The 24,537-nt window shown below is 38.0% G+C and overlaps 1 protein-coding gene across 2 annotated transcripts in view; it reads left to right on the plus strand.

Moving 5' to 3' along the window:
- lsamp (limbic system associated membrane protein) overlaps nucleotides 1-24,537 on the plus strand; it is a 632,261-nt gene that overhangs the window by 521,182 nt on the left and 86,542 nt on the right. For both annotated transcript variants that reach the window (XM_088921092.1, XM_088921091.1), the window contains one exon: nucleotides 17,730-17,959. In XM_088921092.1, the coding sequence (XP_088777218.1) occupies nucleotides 17,730-17,959 (230 nt within the window). The remainder of the gene's footprint in view (nucleotides 1-17,729; nucleotides 17,960-24,537) is intronic.

Consider the following 24,537-nt stretch of genomic DNA (forward strand, 5'->3'; position numbering starts at 1 on the left):
ACAGCAGCTGGTTCCACCACAGCGGTGCTGGAGAAGGGAAGGAGCAGAGACACGGACGAGCAGAGGTGAAGCAGTGCTTGCTGTCAGTCTGAAGGTATTTTGAAATACATGCTTCCAATGCTAACGATTTTAAACTCATTCACATTTGTTTCATATTGCTGCTGTGCGTGACTGTGAAATACTCCTATGATGCTTTCTATAGTGTTTTGCCCGAGAACAAAAATGAATGCTCATTTTTATGGCTGAATGACAATTTAAATTTTAATCAGAGTGACAACTCCCGTCTCTATGCAACATTTAAAAAAAGGAGAAAGAGAAGGGATTAATTTCATCTTTGTTAATGCGCCTGTACTTTTTTTTCTTACTTTCCGTGCTGGAAGGCAGGCACATTGTGGAACATTGGATTAGGAATATATGAAATGAAACCTGTATATAAATAAATATAGCATGGTGCTTATCAGTGCACTGTGCACTAGTTGGAAGATTTTAAAGAAATTTGAGTTCATATGAATCATTAACAATTAATGATTTAATCTTCATGTTTCCCTGGTGTCATTTCTCTAAAGCCTCTTGAGGTGAAATGGCATTCTGTTGAAATCTTTTAGCTCTGTCAAATTGGTAACAGATGACATTGGTCTCTAGCTCTCGCTATTAAGGTTCAAGGCTTGTTTACTGTATGGCTATCCATGAGCAAAAAAAAAAGATCTTTTAAGAAGACAAAAGTAAATACAATTGTAATGGAAAATATACAGACTAGATAACAAAGCTTAATTTAAAACAATCTAAAAATGTTATACTGTAATCTTAACACTGCAGAGTGAAAAGTAGTATAAATTAATTTAAATTCAGAAAATTTCAAGGTATCATTTATTCTCACCGCTGTTATTTTTATGTACTGTTTATGCTCCTGTGTCAGTGAAGATACTGACTATTGGCCTCCTGTAGTGTGCTATGAGGCTCTGGCACTTCAGAGGGAAAATTAATTAACATTCCTCTGTGTAGAATTGCTCTAAGTTCTTCAGACCCTTTGGTTTCTGATAGAGAACGTCTTGAGTTGGAATCAGAAATGTTAAATTAGACTGAGATGGGGATAGCAAGCGAAGAAGATTTATTTTGTGTGCAGTTAGCGATTCCTTTGTCAATCTGGATGTGTGCTTTGGATCAGTCTCATGCTAGAATGTCCATTTCTTCAGCCAAGCTTGAGCTTCTAGGAAGAAAGGACCAGATGTCTGGCCAAATAGAAAACATGCGCAGCTTTATAGCCAAAGAAATCATAATGTCAAAGAGTCACTTATTCGACTTAAGCGAATTTACAGATTATTGTTTAAATAGAGTATCCTGCTTGATTTGTGATGATAGCAAAAGAATGTGTTACAGAAGACAGCCTGAGAAGCTGGAGATACGTTATTTGCACTTGAATCTGGTATCATGACAACATCAGCATGTCACTGGATTTGTTTGGTTAAATACTTCTCACCATCTGCCATTTTTCAAATGGTTAAGCTTACCATGAGTAAGCAACTGAGAAAGCTGGGCGATGTTTTCTTTCCTATCAGAAACAGCAGAGTACAGGGAGAAAAGGGATGAAGCAGAAAGCTGGGGGTGTGTTGGGGGATTACAATTTTAGAAACTGGTTCCCATTCCACTTCTGGTATCATGAGATTTCTTGTGCTAGTGGGCACAAGCAGCTTTATCTTGTGGAACAATTGCTGGAGGGGGGTAAAATTCCAAATTTTCTTTCTTTTATGTACAGCATGCAATTAAAAAATAGCTAGAAGGGACTCTGCATTTATTACATTGGAAATAATGGCAGACTGAAAAGGATCATTATTTGGGAGCCTTGTTATACATTGGAGTAACATCATAGCCTTTATTCTGTAGATAAGTGCTTTAATTTTGAAGTTGTAACATGTTTTTATAAGGAAAAGACACATGCATTTACGATAGAGATCTTTTTCATGATCTTTTCAAGCTTTAAATATCCACAGCATACTGCAATGACTTTTAGATGGCCTATTGATTTGTTTGTTTGTTTAATGCAAATTGTGTTTTTAAGGAACAGCAGGATGATTATTTTGAAATGCAACAGGTACAGTCCAGAACACGATGTAAGAATTTGAAAAGGTAGAAGAAAGTGTGAGATCTTAAGAAAAACTGAATGGGATAACATAGATATGAAATTAGCAGAGATTAGATGGTAGCATTTTTTTCTGCTTGGAGCATAAAGTAGAAAAATAAATTAACAAAATTAATTCAGCAAAGTAGACCAAAGTCTAAAAAGCAGTTTCCCATCCGTGGAAATGATACAGTGAAAGAAAGTCTTTAACAGAATGATTAAAAAAGGAACATCATCCAGTTAAAGAAAAAGAGTACATTGAACTGCAAGCACAAGTGGAATGTTTTGAAAGCCCAAGAGAGTAACAAGGAATTTAACAATGGAGTGTAAAATAAATAAAATTATATATTCTGTGCTACAGTGCAACGGTAAAAGAACAGTGCAAGATCAAGTAAAATGTCTTAGAGAGTTTCCGGTTCAACATAAAAGATTAATTCTTATAATTAAGGTTATAAGCAGTTAGAGTAATCCATAAATTTGGAAAACTAACTGAAGGGTTAAAGTATGAAAATAGAATGTAAATAGGAGTTTTTGTCTGCATTCAAATCTAAATGTTTAAATTTGGATGAGAGAATTATTGGGATACCACATGGATCCTTATTAGAACCACAGATCTTCCTTATTTTTATCTGTGATCTAGATGTCGGTATAGAATTTATCCTCTTTGCACACATGAATAAGGAGGATTAGTAAAGATTGTTTTTTGTGTGTGTACAGCTAATAGACAACACAGACAAGGTACTAAACCCTCTAAATAGTCAAACCCATCTAGAGTAAAAATACAGATGCTGACAGCACTTTACTGTTGACCTGTAGGTCTGGTCTGAGTGAACAAAGACTGTTACACAGACATACAGTACTGTAAGCAGAGAAATGTGTCATAATTGCATAAAGACATGTTAAACATAAATGCTCTTTCATGAATTTTCCTTGAATTATTCAGTGTGAATCTAATTTTCTCTGTTTGTGTAAGGGTCATTGAACCAAACAATAAGGAAAGATCACTTGGTATAATTAGATTGTTTGCATTCAATCTCCACCCCCAGATAAGTGAGTATGGAATTTTAAATTCTGTTTTTAATAGCCTGTCTGTTTTCAATCCTATCACTTATCGTTCATGGGAGATTGAAATCCATGTGCCTTCAATTTTCGATTTTTGTTAGTAGAAATACCAAAGGAGCATTTCAAAAAGTAAACAGAGTTTCATGTGTTCTTGAATGTTTCTTTACTTACTACTGCTTGTTTCTTATTCCCAAGGCAAGTCTTAAAAGAGGAGTAAAGAATGGAACTCACTATGATTGATGGATTAGTGAAGAATTTAAATCTGTGTTGCATTCTGATTGATCTTGGCTGCATTTAATTCTTGAGTCAAGAAGAGCTTTTATTATTGTTTTATATTTAATTTATTAACTTTTTCATTGTGGCTGCTTTTTCCTATAAAAGCCACTTGAAAGAGCAAACAAGTGAGTGTAACTGGAACATGTAATCATGTTTTAAAGACAGTGTATCTCCATGTCTCACTCTCTTTCTAGTGAGAAAGATGGAGTGAGAGAATTGATTTGTGTTAGGATTAGCTCTCTTTTAAACCAGTCAGATTGTTTGAAAGACATTGAACATGACTGAAATTAAACAAGAAACAAGACTCTCTCAGTTCCACTTGCACTTCAATAATAGGCACATTTTGATGAGAAGCATTGCAGTCATTTCAAGGCAGCCCGTTTATCAGGCTTGAAGTCGGGGGCAAAGCGTTATTTGTGTTCAGCGGGATTTAGGCACCATGCTTTGCCCAGGGTTAGCGACAGTGATTGGCACAGCTTTTGAGATTGTAAACAAACATTGAGCATTTCCTTAGGGAGTGATTTTGATGATGGCATAAATGCTATGTGCTCCTTATTATTGCTCCTTAGATAACCGAGTATCACAGCCTTCTTATTTGCAAGTCTCAATGTAGTGGTAATTGTCATTTCTCTTTGAGCTCAGCTTTGTTGCCGGAAGGGGATGAAGTAGAAAATTCCTTTTCTGTATTTTTCTTCACTTTTTTTCCAAGAGAAAATATATCCTAACCTCCGAACCATGCTGACTCTTCACAGATTCCCAGCATTTTCTTCCTCACATGCTGACATGTACAGTAGGCCTCTATTTGTCAACATGCAAGTTTAACAAGGTGCTTGTATCACTTTAGCCTCATTCTAAATCATTCTCTTACCCACGTACTGTACTTTGAAACACTATTTCTGCATTTATATATACGGTGTTCTTATACCAGTGTACTGTCTCCAGTGGTAACTTATATAGGCCAAGCAGACATGAATCAGGGATCTGCAGCTAATTTTTCATGCAAAACAGAGTCAGAAAGGTCCTTGAAATGGTCATGAAGGCTGAGTTTCACACACAAGCGATAAAGCTCCTTCTTGTCCAGCTCTGATGGGGTTGTCGATACTCTGTTCTTTAGTGGGTGTAACTTATAGTTCTAGCGCTGTGGGCTCTGACTGTGGACCATCAAGCCCTGTAAATAAATCTCTCAGCACCGATAAAAGCTCTCTGATCAGTACAGCATGGAGCAGCACAAGAAACCCACTGACAGCCCATATTGAACTCAAATCTTCCTCGGAAGCTACAAGTGCAGAAGTCTTTCACATAACAGAGATTTTAAACAATCAGACTCAGGGCCAAGTTATAAACCAGAGGACTGTCGAACAGTTCACTTATCTCCAAGGATTTAAGATCTCATTTTACTTTCAAACGCTTAAGACATTTAAAACTCTGTGATATAAAAGGTGGGTTAAAAAAACAAACAAATTTCGGCTGCCAGTCTCCATGAAAAACAACTGCCTGTCACATACCAGTCCTCCTCCTCGGTGCAGAAAACCCAATGCCAGATTTCTCTGTGGGAGACAAATCAGTAAAGCAGAGTCTGTAAGAGTGAAGCTTAACAGCTGTCTTAAAAAGGCTCTGCTGCAAACTTCAACAAAACCTGGTCCTTCCTCCTCTGCAGGGAAAGATATCACACTCTGCCTCAACCAGGTGACGTCCATCCCCCCAATGATCTCTGAATATCTGTAGTGTAAGTGCCAGCTGGGGGGGGTCTAAAATATATGCTATCACATTGAGGTCACCAGATTATTAATGACCAAGATCCTTCTCATAAGAGACAGATCTAATATTCAGTTAATGTCAGTTCACTCCGTACGTGTTGCGACACACTAACTCACTTCTACTTACAGTTAGAACTATACCCTCTCCCAGCCACATCACTACTGTAGATACCCAAAAGCCTACTGTTCCCCATAAAAAAAAGTTTTTTTCTACAAAATGTCTTGAAAATATCTCGAAAGTTATTTAAGTTGTGCATGTTAAATAATCCAAACATTTTATTTGCTATTTCACATTTTGCAACAGTGCATGAACAACATTTGAGTTGAGGAATGCAACAAACAAATATACAGTAGACTTATCAGGTGTGCAGTGTTTGCTTGTATTACAGTATGTGACTGAATTCATCACAATGAATGGGTTCACAATGATGACGCTGGTTGGTCAGAGATTTTGTTCTTGATACTCCTGTCTTTCATAGTAAAATCAGCATTGCACACTGATTTCAGCAAGGTTCACCATTCCCTATACAGTCTGTGAACACTACAACAGATATCCGCCAACCTGCAGCCTCACAACTTGATAAAACTCCTCCGGTAAACTGTCAATGCCTGGAATTTGCCTCGTGTTCCATCTAATGGGGACCTCTGCTCAAGTTACTCCTCAGTTATCTACGTTTCTTCACACCCAGAATCACAAGAATACCCAGTGCCTTTACTGATTCACCTACAACTCTCTGCTGTGATCAAAACTCCAGACCAACCGCCAAATCTCCTGAGTCTCAAGAAGTAGTTGACCCATTACTGTCCACAAACAGTATATCATTGTACTCTGTGATTTAACTCTTCTTTTAAAAATAGCAAAGGAATGTTTTATAGGTGCAACAAGGTTTGAAAAGTGGAAGAACCAGTGCCTCCTTTGCCTGCAGGTCCTGCTGTATATCCTCTGTTCTTTCAGTATGAGGTCCTGAAACAGTCTATCGATGTAATCAGACTCCAGAGCTCCGCGGAGCTTGAAAATCACTGCCTCTAGCTACCCCAGTACTCTGTAATGTTCTTAGCATGCTTCTGACAGAGCAATTTAATTTGAACTTTACCCACAGACCACCACTGTTTCAGGGAACAAACTTTTTTGCCCTCTCCACCATTGAAAAAAGAAAACGCCAAAGCATCTTTAAGAGCGTATATTTTGTATTAGTATGCTGATGAGATAGCTGAGTCTTTGCAGAAGGAATAATAATGTCTTCGGATACTGTACCATGCTATAATCCAACAAACCTGTAGGTTAAATATGTGAATGGATAAATAAGCACAGTTGTTGTTTAAAAATGTAAAACTTCTCAAGGCTTGCCAATGAAATCCTCCCCATACCCCCTTTAGTCCGCAAGTGCTGGATGTTGTTGTTGCATACTGACCTCCATATATCCACTTATTTGTAAGCAGTTAACACTGACACCAGTTCTCTGTCTGGCCTAGATTTGACTCCGAGCTGTTCCTGTCTGAACAGTGATTCATGTAATCTTTCTTTCGCTAAGTTCTTAATCTAAAACTAAAACAATAAAGAAAAGGAGATCTCTTTTTCCTATGATTTGGTACATATGCATTGATAAAATTACTAGTCATGTGCCCTATACAGCTAATTCTTTGGCAACAGGACTCTCAGGTTTAGTTCTCAGAAGCAGTCAAGTCCTGTGCAAAAAGTCATACCATGGTTTACAATAACTTCCACCTCTGATAACAACCTGTATGAAGTGTGAATTTCTAGCACAAGCACCTTGAGAGAAGAAAGAAGCACTCTTATCAGGGTACAGACAACGAAGAGAAATTAACCACAGGAACATAAAATATCTTGGTGAACTTATTCAGTACATCATTACTGACTCTATGGGTTGCATATCACCTGCTGAGAGGAACTTCAAAACAGTTTCAAATTGGAAAAGAGATCAGTTACCTCAGTCAATTAATTTGTCGTCTGCTCTTAAGTTCTAAACAATCTAACCATAAATTCCTTAATGATTTGCACACTGTAGCGTCCTTAAACTTCTGGCTAGCTAATAGCTCAGAGCACAGAGCTGTCAGGGTCACACCCCTCCCCCACCAACGCCCCATTAATTAAACATCACTGCAAAGTTGCCTCAGTCAAAATAACCCCATTACTTCATGCTGATGATTTCAATGTCAGCGTACCTCTGTTCTGAGACAAAACCATGCATCACACTGCTATCTGGGGTTTTTTTTTCCAAGCAAATTAATATCCTTTTCCTCGCTCACCACTTTTCCATCTGCTCTTATAGAACTGCAGCGTCTGTTGCCAACATCAACCTCAAGCTCCCGATCAACCCTTGTCTGACCTCAGTCTCCTTGGGCTCCTTGTTTGAAATCGTGACAGCTCCACCCTGCACTCTCCTGAGCTTCCCTCTCTCAGTCATCAGTGTCCCCCGATGTGCAACAGCAAGGTCTGCTCCTCCTCGCAGTTTCCCCCCTGTCTCTCACATCTGTCACCTCTCTTATAATAATAATTAATAATAATTGCTTTCACTTATATAGCGCTTTTCTGGACACTCCACTCAAAGCGCTTTACAGGTAATGAGGACTCCCCTCCACCACCACCAATGTGCAGCATCCACCTGGATGATGCGACGGCAGCCATAGTGCGCCAGAACGCTCACCACACACCAGCTATCAGTGGGGAGGAGAACAGAGTAATGAAGCCAATTCATAGATGGGGATTATTAGGAGGCCATGATTGGTAAGGGCCAATGGGAAATTTGGCCAGGACGCCGGGGTTACACCCCTACTCTTTTCGAGAAACACCCTGGGATTTTTAATGACAACAGAGTCAGGACCTCGGTTTTACGTCTCATCCGAAGGATGGCACCTGTTTACAGTATAGTGTCCCCGTCACTATACTGGGGCATTAGGACCCACATGGACCGCAGGGTGAGCGCCCCCTGCTGGCCCCACTAACACCTCTTCTTATACTGTAGGTGTTTGCCATATCACCCTCAGCTTTGAGGTGGCAAAGACTACTGTACGTAGTCACAGCTATCCTTCTGAAAGCAGGAGGAAACATTCAACTGCTCGTTGGAATCACCGAATAGCACCTAAATCTGTCTCTGTTTCGGTTCAGGTGATTGACATCCCAGCAGTATCATCTGAACATTTGATATTCTCTGACCATGTCTGCTAAGTTTGGTTTTGGTATTAAACAAAGGCAGGATGTTAGAAATACATGGTGTGCACAGCATTTATTTTCAGTATTTATTTTCAAAGTGACCACTACACATCAGTGTGTTTACCTTCGGCAAACTTCTCCAAATTCTGAGATTCTAATCCATTTTCGTAAATTCATATAGACTCATGCTGCACTTTTTCCTATCCTTTTAACCCTTATGTGATAATGGCAGATATTGCCTGTGAGCTCACAGGGACCTTACATACCTCAAATATCAATTTGTGTGGGTAGAACTGTTCGGTGGGCACACATTATACAGTAATTGTTGAGATTTAGAGAGTGTGAATTATGCTTTGTTTTGGAGGTAGCTATGTGTTAAAATGCTAAAAATGCCCATTTTGCATGAACTGCACTTACCATCACACGTGTTTTCTTTGGAGGACAGCAGTATCGAAAACAAGATTGACATACATTTGAAAATCCTTATTTCCCCTGCCCCTGTAACGTTGCACTGTGCAAAATGGATAAGAATCTGAAATGAAACTCCAATATTCAGATCATACTGTACGCTTGTGCTGATCCCATTAGCCATCATGAGCTGGGCCTCTTGAACAGCCATTCGTTCATGCTGTAGTGTGCAGCGATGCATTAGACACCTAGAAGCATGTTATGGAAAAAGAGGTAACATCTGCTAGAGCAGGGAGATGTAATGTTAGCCAAAAAATAAAAATCCTATTTGTACATTGGAAGCATTCAGAGCTTGAAAGCTTCCCCTCTGTAGACGTGAATGTGTATTATCCTTCTGCACTTCAGAAGAGGGCATCCCTCTAGGAAAGAGCAGCGTTTCACACAGTAAAGAGCAGTCAGTGTGCTGGACTGCGTGATACAGAGCTCACCGATTATTCAGCATATGAATATGTTTTCATGGTGTTCCTTATTGTTATTTACTTCTATGTCGGGAGTCATTGACGAGGGAGAGAGGTGAAAAAGGCAAACGATAGCTGTGCTGTCTGTTCCCGAGAGGCACTTTCTTTTATCTGTCATCTTTCATCTTGCATTTCTGATGCACTTAGTGCATGAGAGTGAATATTGTGGGTCTATTAGCATTTCAATATATTTCAGTGTAATGTTCTTGTTTTCGTCTTAGTGCCATTATTTGTCTGGCAGTCATCTATACTCTTTCAGATCTGAATGCTGACTATGTATAGTGTGTTGCTTTTCCTTTAATGTTATATTACATTTTATTCAAAAAGATACTGACAAGCATTTGCACTTTTTTTCCTTTCAAACTCTGCATTTTAGCAGGAAGATCTAAAGATTCACTTTAAACAGAAGGATGTTATCAATGATGTATTGACTTGTGCACAAGCATGATAAATGCGTGTGTACTTATATACTGTAAATGTAATTCATTTAAGTATGTAGCAAACTGCATCAATGGTGGTTTTGTAAGCATTTTGAATGCCCGTATTTTATATTCAGAAACAGATTGTAGACTCTTTCCCTGTTTTGTTAATTAAAATTGATTTTTCATGGTTTGTTGTAATTAACACTTTTGTAACACTTACTGTAATGTGTATACTCCAGTCTTATTAACGCATATAGGCATCTGACATTAAACCAACTTGACAAAAAAGCTCATTCTTCCTATTGTATAATCTAGAAATTGTATCAATAAATGTCACTTCAAAAGAAAATACACCATTTTACTATCTTTTACTTTTTACACGTATGTATGAGTTGGTCCTGGTTATGGCTCAGGACCCCTTTAGCAGTCCTGTTGAGTTTAAAGAATTCACCAGCATGTTGTTACGCTCCATGTATTGTAAGCAAGCCATTGAGTTCAGAGACTTTGATTTGTCGTTTACTTTTGGTCAGAATTTGTGAGTGTCTTCTGAACCACCCAGCTGGATATCGAGGTGGAGAGGGAAGCAGAATGTCTTTGTGCTGCCAAACAGCTGTGAATTGCTGAGGTGTGGCTGCATTCAGATCAGTGAAACCCCACAGCCTGCATATGCAGATAGACTTTTAAGGAAGAGAAACTGTCATCTCTTTCACAGGATTTGCTATAGTGTGGTACTCAACAGATCAAAGACAAATAATAAGAAGGAGGCTCGTTTCATTTCCCTTTGTATGCCTACATAAAAATCCCATTTTTAATTGACAGACTGTCAATCTTTTTTTCTTGTCTAGAAATGTATGAAATGAGGATCTCGATAGCTGTTCATATTGGGGGCACATGCTGTATATTTCACCAGCAAATCTAACCCAGACTGTAAGCAAAGTCATTTGTTCTTCTTCTTGCTCTAGAAATTCTGCGTGTTGTACTTACATCTGTGATTATCATACTTGTTGTTTGACAACAATCAAATAACACAGATACATTAAGGATTACTTATTGCTTGCTGCCAGAATTGAAGTTGGAAGACATAGGAAAACAAAAGTGTTGTTTAAAATCACCCCTTTAAAAGCTTCTCTCATCTCATATTTTGGCTTTTTATAGGCTTCTTATTGAATTGTATCAGAATAAACTGCATAATTTATTGATATGATATAAGCCTTCCAGAGCACAAAGCAGTATACAATATTTGTGGGCTAAATTCATGCCTTATATGCAATCAATACATCCCTGCCCAGACTTTCATTTTCACTTTCTTTTACTTTCTTTTTTCTTTCTGTTGAGGGATTCTAAACATCCTTGAAGCTATAAATATCACCAAATATCCTGCAGGAGAAAATTAATTTTAAAAGCACATATGGAGGGGGTTTAGTTTGCATTTCTGTGACACTTTTAAGAGCCTCTGCTTCTCTTGTTTCCCTTCTAAAGACTTGGACATTTGACTGAGACATGAAAATTTGTCTGTACATGAGACATCATTTCAATATGATACATTTCTTGTATCATACAATACATGTGTCTCAGTTCTTAATTTGAATGCATGAACAAAATCAAGAGTGACATTGAACTGGAACAGAGAACTGAAGTCTGCATTTTTTGGACTACTTGTTTTTCAACACCTTGCAATGCATTTGTGCTTCTTAACAGCCTCTGATTATCCAATTTCCCTGACATACAGTATTGTTGCCACGCAAGGCAAAGGTAAATTGACAATATGTAAAGGTTAAAAGAAATATTCTTTTCTTTCTGTAACTGCAAATGTGTAGTCGGTCTTGGGTACTCTTGTCTTAATACTTGCTAAGCAATGCCAGTCAGATTTATCAGTGGCGACTTGTATTTTATTTTCTATATTATAAATAGGAAGAACGATAATAAGAAAAAGACACATCTTATGAAGGCAAAATCAGAAGAGCAAATGCATCTCCAGGCTGCTGTTTACAAGTCCCAGAGGTCCTCTGACAATTTCTTTTCACAATTTCCACTTCACCCTCTATTTGTGCCCTAGGTGTAGATTTTGACACTGAGCGTGGTGAGGGTTTCATACAATCCCCAATTTCAGACAGAGTGTTTCTTGAATACCATCTGACTGACAATGCGTGTGCACAGTGTGACCTGGAAGAAAATTCAGCATGAGAGTCTCTGTATCTACCAGACATGATCTGAATTTTGGTTTAAATGGGCGTGATCGTTTTACCGATAGAGAGTAAAACTGCACTGATGCCCGTGATTAAAGCATAGCTTTCGTTGTTTCCTAAGCTGAGGTCGTAATAACCCGTAGAGAATGCCTCTTCCGGTTCACCTGTTTGCTCAGGGCTATTAAAAGGTGTTATTGTGGTTTGTCCATTCACATTAACAGTAGCTAGTCTTGTCAGGTCTGCTTTGGCTATGGCACAGTTCAGGTTCAGTTCTGATTTCTAGTGCTAAAGGCTCGACAGTTCAAATGTTAGATCTATTGGACACAAATTTATTTGAAATTAGGGTTCAAATGCTTTTGTTAATCTGTTACACAGTCCTTATGGGTAGAACAAATATTCATATTTGAACAGATTATTTACTTGTTGAAAGGAATGGTTCCCTACTGAAGGAAGGGGAGGCGAGAGAATCTTTTGTCATGTATTTGACATGGTTATTATTTTTTAATATTTTTTTTCTCGAACTCCCATAGCACACCCACTCATATGCAGCTTTGTGGATAGCTTTATTTAGATGTCTTCACCATGTGGCATTTACTAAGGTCAGAAGAATGTGGCTTTTTTTATTTCCCCCAGCATTCATCCTGACCTTAAGTACAATGACCTGTGGCATAAAAGAAACCTGTAGCGGCGCACAGATTAAGGAGTACCACACAGACATATGACAAAAGAAAAGAAAACTTTTTCTTTGTTCTTTGTGAACTTTTCATTCTCCTTGTGTGACATTCACTAACAACAGCCTATAAGGATCCAGCAGTTTGGTGTAGCTCTGTGAATGGGTGGGGGGGGGGAAGATAACAGTAAATTCACTAAATTCTCCTCCATTTAACTTGAATCTTTATTATTAATCTCATAATCTCATATGAGATACATATTTTCTAATATGTATCTTATATTTCTCAAGCCCCTTATTTATTTTGGAATTGTCATTCTCCAACCTGGATTGAGAAGTGGAGTCAGCAAGAAGCAGTCAGACCCAGCGCCTGTCTCGCGTCTCATTAGACTGTAACTAAAACACCAGGCAGCCCCCAGGCGAGACCTGGATCACAGCGACAGGCACAGTATCCATCACGCACCACCAAAGAGGATGGCTTGACAGAAATGAAAAGAAATGTGCTGCTGGGAGACAGGAAATCAGGGGCTATTTTAAGGAAAGGGATCATTATTAAAAAAAATAAAAATGTCTGAAAGTTACTGGAGGGAATGAGATTTAACTGGAACATGCTCCATCGTGGGAGGACAGACAGGAGGCAACACTGGCTAATCAAAGGGATTTTTAGCAGCAATTTGTAACCCATAATCCCTTTCTTCTCTACCGTATTGCTCGTTTTGGGTTACCCTGCAACCTAATGGTCAAAATGTTATTTTACTGTTTTCTGGTGCAGAGATGCAGCTTGTGCTGTTTCCTTTTGGGAACAAACACAAAGTCAGAAAGTGACAGTGAGGTTATGACTGTCTGTTGATAAGGTAGGGAATGTGTTTTATTATGTGTTTTTAAGAGTGTGGTGTGTCACTGTGGCAGTGTGAAACTGTTATTCTGCTGAATGACCTCCCTCTGCGTGAGAAGGCATTTCTGATACTGTTTCCAGTACTAATCAGATATACTAAAACTATATTTTACAGATACAGTATAGTACTGTATATAGATATTTTACCTAATTTATTCATTTATAATTTTTAAAAAAAGAGAAAACACAGAGTGGTGCACGATGGTTTAGAGTGGATAGGAGTTCATTTATTTTGTCCAGAAAGGTGCTTTCAGCTTGTTACCCTTCTGTGGCAGTCTGTCTAGACGTGGTGGAAGGCGAAAGCTGAATTGCCCTGGGCATGATGTACAGTAAGCCAGTGTAAAAGGGAGCATGACTTTCACTACTAAAATCCTGAGCACCCACTGAGCATGTACAGGGAAACAGATGCTATCAGCTTACTCACATGTGTATCCGACTGATAAATCCTCATGCTGAAGTAAATGCTATGCAAGTACAGTTACTACTTGGGACTTTTATATTGGTAATTAGATCCTTTATCTTTCCTTAGCGCATAAAATCTGTTCAGATTGTATCCTTGTATTAATAAATTATAATTTCGAATTAGCACTAATGCTTCTTATTCAAAGTATAAATTTAAATTAAATATTCTGTTTTAGATTCCAGTAAAATAATGAGAATGAAGAGAATAGCATATTTATTCATTTTATTTTTTTATGAAATCATATTCCTATTAAATCTCAATGCATTGCTTGTTATGTTTATGCATTTGTGTTTAGTTTTTTTAATACAATATTCTAAAAAAATTAAAAGAAAGTTATAATGAAATATTGCAAGAATACTGTATAGAAAAACTGTTGTTCAGTAGCAACGTAATGTCAAAAAAGGGGTTATCGAGCTCAAATGGATATTTCCAAACCATTTTCTGCACACATTCACTCTGTGTAATTCATATGTTGTTCAGTGCATGACTGCATTTTATTCTGAGTGAATGTTAACAACACTTCTCTGATTTAGGTTGTTTTAGTTCTTGTCCAGCTGTGAAATTAATCTTGAATAGTGTACCACACAGAAGTGTCTAGAAAATGTCCCCAGTAAATGAAGATAAAAGGGCTGTTAAATGACATCCTCAGAAACATAGTTAAATCAATGAAACCATAATGGAAAAAGAAAATGAACAGGTCTAAGCATTAAGAAAGAAACCTCGTGAAAACACAGAGATTTAACCAGTGCACGCAAAGCCTGTCTGCTGTGCCCCTATGTCGCACTGCACTTCAGCTTGTTTAAAATCTTCTCCAGTCTTAAGTTCATTGATGATAAGAGCAGAGACATTATTTTTACTTAACCTTTATCTACTGGGCTAAACATTGCATTAATGATTTGGATTGAATTTTGCAGATTAGGGCCAGAGCCACAGAGTCTCACCATAATGGTCCATTTGACTCTAAATTGAATTATTTCAACTAGATTTCCTTTTTTTTACATTGCAGTTCCTTTTACACATTCATAATGAAATATAATCCTTTTTTGCTTATGTTTAGTACATGGAACTTTATAAAATTAGGCACTATGGTTTATGTTTTTTGTGCTTGTTTGTTTTGTGGGCATGATGTAGTGCTGATCACAGACAGTACAAAAATGAATTGAAAATCTTGTTTAAGCACCTCTGTGCCAGTTAGAATGAAAGGTGTTTTATGAACTGGAACTTAAGGCTTTTAGAGTATGTGTGTGCTCTGCAAAGGACAGGCATCCCATCCAGTCTTGTTCTTAGACATGTTCCTGGACCCTTATCAAGAATAAGTGGCTGTCTGTTAGATGAACGGATTTATTTAAATGCAGCAAGGTCTTCTTTTTGTGCTTCTTCTTACTGTAAGCCCAAGACCATCTTCCTAAAAAAAAGGAATTATGATTAACAAAGTACATTTAAAATTAATTAATTACTTAATTAACACTGCATGATATCCAGCAGATCAGATGTACAGTAGGAAATTATAGTGCACTAGGGACTGACAGTATTAGGTGTTTTTCCATTTCACAAACCTTTATGACACTTGTTTTTTTTAATGACTGTATACTCCAAAAAGGGATCATCCACGCTTTTCTGCACTGACTGGAAAGGAATGAGAAACTTCCCAGTGGAACTACATAAACCAGAGAGACAGAGCTCATTCCTGCTCTATGCCCGACTCTGCATCACCTACCGAACAAGCTTCTGTATAACTTGGAATACACAGCCCCCTAAAATATTCAACGAGACTATGTATTTTTAAAGCACCGTGGGAGTCCACACTATTACAGAGGATGAACACATAATCCGGCCTTCTTGAATAATGGCATGTAATTACCTCCAGTCCTGCAGTGCTAAATATTTAATTTTGATAGTGTGTGACCAGGTTCACTCCTATTGGAGTTGCTGTACTGCCGAGTCAAGGGGGAGGCCCACTCTGCTGCATGATGCAGTGCCAGCTGGATTCTCCAATTACTGCAGTATAATACCATATCTGAAGCTCCTCCAGTGACTTGATCAAGACTGACAGTATTGCTTATGAAGCCAGTCACAGATCCTGGTGACAATTTAAGAGCGGTGCCGAATGAAGAGAATTCAGGGAGACAACCACTAAATTATCGAAGGCTCGGAGACCATGTTCACCAAGTGTAACTCAGAACTGCTCTAGACACTGTCGAGCATAAAGCAGAGAACTCCACTGACTCTGTCTCTGGAGACGTGCTCCGATGTTCAAGCTGACTGCATCACGCTGTCATTCTTTGTGTGCAAAGGACCCAGCTTCTTATCTTAAACTGTACAATCGGTTTAGATCAGGTTTCTGATGGTTTCAGATTTGATTTTTAGAAACCACTAACTGCTCACTGATCGATGGATTTTTTTCCCAGTTTATTTTTAACATTTGAAAAAAGAGTGTCCGAAATACAGCAAACGCACTAAATATAAAAAAAAATTCTTGTGCAGGTGAAGGTAGCTTATTTTACTTTTAAATTAGGACTTTCTTTCTGTTGACCCAGCGGGGGCTTTGAAAATAAGACCCAACCAGGAGAAGACAAAAGACTGATTCAGCAAAGGAATCTGAAAAAGCGATACAAGTGTAGCCTCATCTTGACTTGAAACGAGAAAGGTTACTAAATAATTAATGATACAAATTAGTTACACCTTGCTGCGTGTAATAAAGCATGCCAAGGGGCAAATATAAATGTGAAGAATTATTTATATACAGTATATATAGTGGGTGCACATTAGTAGGAATGTTTTATTTGAACTTTCACTAAGAACTGTTTCAGGAGTCCTGTGTCTAATGCTACAGTATGTTCCCAAGGGTTATGGAACACCACAAGAAAACAGAAATGGATATCATTGCTGGTGCACAGATTCAAACTGGCTATGAGTATTGAAGTGGACAGCAGGCAGTAGTTGTTCTCAGCAGAGCTATTTTTGCTGAGTAAAAGATATCTGAGGAGAGCTGACAGGTGTAAGGTCTACCTGCAGCACTTAACCTAAATACATTCTGCTTTATTACGAACATCTTAGTCAAAGCAATCAGATGCCGAGTAAAAGGTGGCACACTGATCTGTATTATAAAAATGTCTCTCAAAGTTTAACTTTGTTCGGAACTGATTTTTTAGAACGTCTGGACATCAGCGATCTGAGATCCTGAAAAAAATACTGGCATTTTTTTGTGTGGAAACTGCACTCTCTTCCATGTGATATTCACTTCCAGTAATCCCTGTAAGCAAAAGACAGTTTATATACAGTAGCACTATAAAGAAAATGAAACAAGAACAGCAGGAGAACATAAGAAAGGATGCAGATTAGAGAAGATTCTTTCTTATGTTCTCATGTTTCTTATGCAGATTAGAGAAGATATATGGACTATTCATCCCATCAAGCTCATTTGGTTGCTAATTGCTACAGATATTCAGAGGATCTCATCTTGCCAGCACTTTAGGAATTGTATTTACTGTTTGTATTGCATTGTCGTCTTCTTATTTTAGTTAATGCATAAATAACTATTTGAGTAGTACATGATTTGTGGGAATTACCTTTGTAATTGTTTTATACTTTTAAATCTACCTATGGTTTTGCACTAGAATCCTTATTTGTTTAAAAGCATCCTTTGCCTGTGTAACAGTGGATTCCTTTACTGTACCTCAGCATGCTCCTGCTGGTGTATCCCATTCAGTCACATATTACTGATGGCACCCAAGCTCGAATGCCACTTCGACATTGTTCCATTTTCTTTCCCTCTTCTCTGCAGATGTATTGTTGATGACAAAGTGTCCAAGGTAGCCTGGCTGAACCGGTCCAACATTATCTTTGCTGGGGAAGACAAATGGTCGCTGGACCCCCGAGTGGACCTGGTGACTAAGGGCCAGGAGTACAGTCTCCGAATTCAGAAAGTGGACGTGTACGATGAGGGCCCTTACACTTGCTCCATCCAGACGCAGCAGCAGCCTAAGACATCTCAAGTGCACCTGATTGTTCAAGGTAGGCCAGCTCTTCTCAGCTTGAGCAGAAGCAACACACTGTACAGACTGATCCAGTGCTTGCAGAAAGCCCACACATCCTTTCCACACATTTTGTGGCCTAACTGCCTGAAATCAAGGCACATTAAATCAGAATTTAATTTTATTCGCACATTGCAATTTTTTTGTATTTGCACCTTGTAACACACAGCCTCCAAGTGAAACATAAATGCTCTTAGATTTTGAAAATTAATTCTGGCAATTGTGTTATTAGAGTATATACTGTACAGTATATATCCTAATAAATGACTATTTTCTAAAGGTTACATCTAATTAACAAAATAGTTTTTACTGTGTTTTGTAATAAACTTGCAGAGCACTTTAACCAGAGCAGGGGGAAAACCACACATTTGAACTTGTTTACTAGACATCTGCAATGTCTTGTGCTGCAGGATGTTTAATTTTAGTGAACATTATAACTCAACATTAAGCTCATCAGTGCAATTTGAAAGCTTTCATTTCTCTCTTTGAAAAATCACTTGTACTTCCTCCATCCACAATCAAGCTACCTTTTAATATAATTTGAAGACAAAAGGTGCCTAATAGTGCTACTGAGCTGATAAAACCTAATTTTAAGTATACTTTTTCATATATTTACTAGGCACAAAACTGAGAGTTTGGCAGAAGTACAGATAACCAATCTACCTTTTACCGAAATTCATGTTAAAGAAACATGTGGGCAGAGAACTTTCAAAATAATTAATTTCTGGCTTGGCAGTATGCAGCTCCTGGGAATTCAACAAAAGAAGTGTTTAAACAAATACATAGACGCTCTTTTTTAATGCCTGCTATTAACTTGTGTTTTTATAATATGTTAGTCTTTGAATTTCATTACTTAAGAATACATTTCATAATCTGAATTGGGGTTAGATCTGTGCTTTAATGGTTGAAATACAAAAATAATATTAATTCACATTTAAATATATAAAAATGATAGAAAACCTTAGGATTTTCACTTAATAGTAGAATCATAATAATAACTGACATTTAAATATTAATTTCTTATCACATCATCTTCTTTGATTTCAAATATAATTTTGAAGAATTCAGTTTCTCTGTCACCCAAGAGCGCATTACGTTGCGTTAAATGTATTTGTCATATAACTGAGAATCCACCTGACACCAGTACAGTAAATCATCACAAAGTGACCTTAGAAAAATGAGCACAAGCCTCTCTCTGTTGGCAGAGGATAGTCTGTGAAATTGTGAAGTGAAACTCAGTTAAAACACAAACCCTGCAAAAAAATATAAGGATCTAATATACAAACCCATCAGTAACTGAAGTCTGTACTAATATTGTACCTTGTACCGTGGATCCCAGACTGACATCTACATTCATCATTCAACTTAAAACTAAACTACTACAGTAGTGCAATTATGAAGGGCCCACAAAGTGTTTTATTGGCTTTGGTATATTGCTCAACGTCAACACACAGCTGGCAGATTGTGTCAATCCACACTAATTGGAAGATCTGTCCTAATTATTAACAAGCTGCATTCTTGCAAGGCACCTATTCATTGTTTAAGGTCATGGCTTTAATCAAAACTATTGAGTTTAATTGTTCAAAGCTGATCTATACAAGTAATTTGTACAGTGTGACTGAATCTATATCAGGTGATTAAGCACTTCTTGATTCTTGCTGTTTGTGCTAGTGACTACATTTTCATTTATCTTTGAAAAGTTATAGTAATAACCATGTGACTTTGTAACTGCCAGATGTTGAGTGCAGTTAAAGATGATCTTGGCATTTACAGATAGCTCTGCAGTATATCCCTTTTTATTCCCTCTAAGAAGAAGCCAATCAGCATCTTCTGGCACAGTATCCCACACTGGTGAAACTGTTTGCATGTGTAGCAAGGATCATTGGGCCTGTTACATGGCGAATGACATAATCTCATAGGAAACTGGATGGTGCTGAATTTCCTCTTGTCCTCTAAAACCCAGCCTTTTGTTGCATAAATCAGCACAGTTTGAGGAGGTTCCTCAGGGACTGATCGACTCCTGGCAGAAGCAGAACAGCAGACGCCACACATGGACAGTGTTAGGAAGCAGGCCTCTCATTCTCTTTAACAAGCTAAACAATGGGCTTTTTTCCCATGTTACCCTTATGAGGTCACTTAAAAAAAACAGGAAACATCTCTTTAAATATATATACTGTATAAACATTGCAAAATAGAATGAATAAGGAAATTTAAGAAACATTTCTCTTCTTTCACTTGCTCCAATAATATTAAAACTGCACCATATCTTACAAGTGGATCAGCATTTGTGAGCTACTGTATATATTGTATGTTTATGTTTTTGACTTGTGTATGGCAAACAGGTTTAAGCGGATACACATATCGAAAAGAATATGAAAGAGAAAAAAAATTATCAAAAGATGGAGTCTGCCAAACATATTCATGCAATCACTAACACACTCTAAGACATGTAATTCAACTGAATTTTAAAAAGCCACAGATAAAAAGAAACAGAATAAAAGACAGAGTAAACTGGGTTTATTAATAATCCCCCGCAATAAAATTACACTGAGTCGGAAAATGTGACGGGTTTGAATGAGAAATTATGGACTGTGGGTCCTGTACCCAGACTAGTTTAAATTGAAATGTCATGGACTAAAAACAAGCAATGATGAAAGCAATCATTTTCCCAGCCTGTTCAATGCAGGGCCTTAGACATACCAGGAATGCTGATTCTCAACAATCAAACATCAGATTACATGGTGTTAAGTAAAGTTTTGGAGATTAAACATGATGCATGAAAACAAGTCATAAACCTGCAAAAATAAGTTTATGGACAAGTTGGACTTTCATGTTGTCTAATGGATCTACTTTTCTTTGTATTCTCCTGAATTTTTCAGTAGCATGAGCCTATGTAGGGATTAAGACTTTCTGTTTGTGAAACTTTATTTCTTTAAATACATAAACTATCAGCTTTGCAGAAATGTATTTCTAACTTGCTGTAAGCACACTTTATAAGGCAAAACAATGTTTTGCACTTTAACACACTTACAGCATTTACAAAATCTATAATACAATCACAATTGACCAGCATGATCAAACATGTGGATTTCAAAGATGATGATTTTATTCTGGGCAGCGCTGTGGTACAGCTGCCTCTCAGTGCTGGGGCTCTGGGTTCAATTCCCATTGGGGCTAACTGAGCGGAGTTGTATGTTCTCCCTGTGTTCACATGGATTTCCTCCCACGATCAATGGCATACTGGTAGTTTAATTGGCTTCTGGGGAAATTGGCCCTTGTATGAGTGTGTATGTGTTTGTGTCTGTGTGTGGCCTGTGATGGACTAGAATCCCAGAGAATTCCAGAGTGTATCCTGCCTTGTGCCCATTGCTTGCTGGAGTAAGTTCCAGTGTCTCCCACGACCCTGTATTGTATAAAGTGGTTAGAAAATGGATGATTTTATTCTAAATTGTGCACATTGTAGAAGGCTACATTTTCTTTCACTCTGAATAATGATCACATAATCTGCACAACAGTGCAATACCATTAACCTTTTTTTTCTGTGAATAGCACGATTCATAGGCAGCTGTCTGAATTTCATAAACTTTTAGGAGACATTCTGCTTTGTCCATCATTTGGTTATTTTCTGATATAATAGCAGTACAGGATTGTTAAGGTCCATCATGTAATATAATTTTATAGTTTTACTTAGTGTTCAATGTCTATAAAATGCTAGAATTCCCTGGATTTAGTCTGCTTAAGATAGTACAGAAACTGTCAAATATTTGACCTTCCAAGCCATTCCAAACCTAGTCTTTGGTACCCCCAGCTGTTTATGTAATGGAATAAATTCTAAGACACAACAAAACTAGTTGTGTCTAAAACCTCCAGTCTAACTGTTGTATGAAGACAGTGTAATAAACCACTGCTCATACAGGAGAAAAATAGTGGTCTTTTTTTTTTAAGACAAACCCAAGAGCAGGCAGGAGTCAGGTGTACATTGTGCGAGCAAGTAGGACAGGGAGTACAGAGTGTACTGCAGGGGAAAGCAGTCAAATCTCAGTCCGGTTTTGAAATTTGAAACAGGCAAGGTTCAAAATCAGGGAGACACAGTAGTGCAGCACAAAGGGAGACGCCAGGGAAACAAGCAGAGACCAGAAATTAAAGACATAGGACCAAACACAAGTGAAGAATCCAATTTACTGTACGTACTGTAGTCAGTTCAAAGTGAGGGTCCAGAATCCAGGAAACAAATAGTGAGAATTAGGGACTAGAGAACTTGGAGCAAAGCGAAGATCATAGAAAACGCTATGACAGAGTTCCAGAACACTTCCAAGTCAGAGTTTAAATAACCTGACGCACCTCATTGAGCCAGTGAGTCCTGAGATGTTAACTGATTGTCTTACACATTAACCGGCCAAAAAAAAACGTCTCATCATGTATCCCAGGGGCCTGTTCCATGATCCCACACTTCATTTTGTTCTGTGAGTAATCAAGGTTGAGGTGAGCATCATCATAAATCGCCTCCTGGTGGTACAGGACTCCTGTCAGATTGGTGTCCACGACAACAGGACCTGAGTGACAGGTGAGTGGCCAGGTGCCGTCTCAATCCTAGCTTGTCCCACAGTACACCAGTGGAGGCGAGAAGGCAAAAAAGGTTTTTGGCTGCTGTTATTTGTTGGAAGTAGTGTTTCCATGTTGTAACCTGATCTCATCAGGTTTCAGAAACTAAGCAAGGCTGAGCCTGATCAGTATGTGAACTGAGGAAAAACGAGTTAGGAGACCAGTAATTAGTGCCTTAATTCTGGGTCAGAATTTCCCCGCAAAATGCCCCAGAATGGTGACTAGTGACACTGCTGTTGAAGGCACTGTTCCTCGAAGAAGACATCAAAACAAAGTCCTGACTACTTGGTAGCCATCAGTTATCTATTGGCACCTTTTGAAAGAGTGTTCATTCTTGGTAGTGTTAGTCCTGGGTAAATTCCACAGTGGATTCACACCATTTGTCATCTCCTACAGTTCCCCATTAATGCATGTATTAAAGTAGCTTTTCTCTTTCTACTTCATCTGCTGATTAATAGGGCTGATGACACTCAAGTGGTTGCAGCACTTCAGCTGTGGATAAAACTATGGATCTTATATGTAAAGGTCTTTTGGATCCTTTGGAATGAAAAGCCGTACTGTATATAAATACCATTAACTATTCTCATTATCATTAAGCATGTCCTTAAATTAAACAAATATGTGCGATATTGTGAATTAAGACAGGATCCACATAGACGTGTATATGACACCAGAAGATTAATGGCCAACCAGCAATAGCTCAAGAGAAGCGGACTGGCATCAGCAGAGGTCTTTATATTCAGGGTGTTTGATTTTCAAAGGAAAACATCAAGCTCACAGCAGCCCTATTAATTTTCTGTAGGCAGGTTTCCGGTCGTTTTCTTTTTGCTTTTTTTCTTTGTCAGAAATCACAGGTTCTGACAATAAGCAAGTTACCCACGTGGAGAGACAGCCGGGAATCAAGTCAATGAGTCCCTGGATGTTAACTGAGTGTCTTACACATCAGCCAGCAAAAAAACATTTCCCCTTGAGGTGTCTGATCATATATCCCAGAGGCCTGTTCCAAGATTTCACACTTCATTTTGCCTGTGAGTAGTCAAGGTTGTTAAGATTCTGTTTAGCACTTTGAAAATATGTGCTGTCCTGAGTTTGCAAACCTTGGCCTATAACTCAGAACCTCACAGCTTTTTTGTGCAACAGTGTCTGTTTTAGACCCTACTGCTCAATTGTGATTGGTTGTACTTTCAGTGCTGCAAAATAGTTAAATGATATTTCCAGCAATATAAATCCTAAATGTCTTGTTTTACAGTTTCTGTATGAAAACAACTCTTAATTAATAGTCTCCTCACTCACATGTCTTTAGTTTTGTACTGAAAAATGTTAGCCTGGGGGTCTAACATTTAGAAACTGCACATTGCCAAGTCAAGCCTTAACCATTACACCATCCTTATAGATCCTTTATGTCCTTTATAGATCAATGAAAGTGTTTGTCATTCTGTATAAGCCAGATAGAAGCCAAATATAGAAAATATTGAGCTACATGATTAATACACACTTCTAAAACAAATTAAAAAAAAGCATATTGTGCTGTGCTACTCAATATTTTGCTCAATAAAAACTAAAATCTTTCTGAGTGGAGTTTTTTGTTTTAAGTTAAACATCATGGATTTCCTTATTATTATACTGAATATTATCATTAACTATTTATTAATATTTGAATTCTGAGTCAACAGCTGCAAATAGAGTCGTATTTAAAAAGAGAATTCCACCAAATGCAGGGGAAGGTGGGTGTATGTGTGTGTCTGTAAGCTTATCACAAAACACCTGTCTTAATAAGAGCAATGTGGAACAATTTCCCTCATTTTTGCTCAATCCTGTACAAAGAGGAAGTCTGACCTTTAGCAATTATCATGGGACGATGAACTCTTGAATAATGCTCAGGAAGCTAAGCCCCCTGTTGCTCTAAAAGCTGCTTATCACCACTCCATTGTGAATGATATTTTTCCACCTCGGCGT

The sequence above is a fragment of the Atractosteus spatula genome, chromosome 7, assembly GCF_055471065.1.
Source record: "Atractosteus spatula isolate fAtrSpa1 chromosome 7, fAtrSpa1.hap1, whole genome shotgun sequence".
In the NCBI taxonomy this organism is placed as follows: Eukaryota; Metazoa; Chordata; class Actinopteri; order Semionotiformes; family Lepisosteidae; genus Atractosteus; species Atractosteus spatula.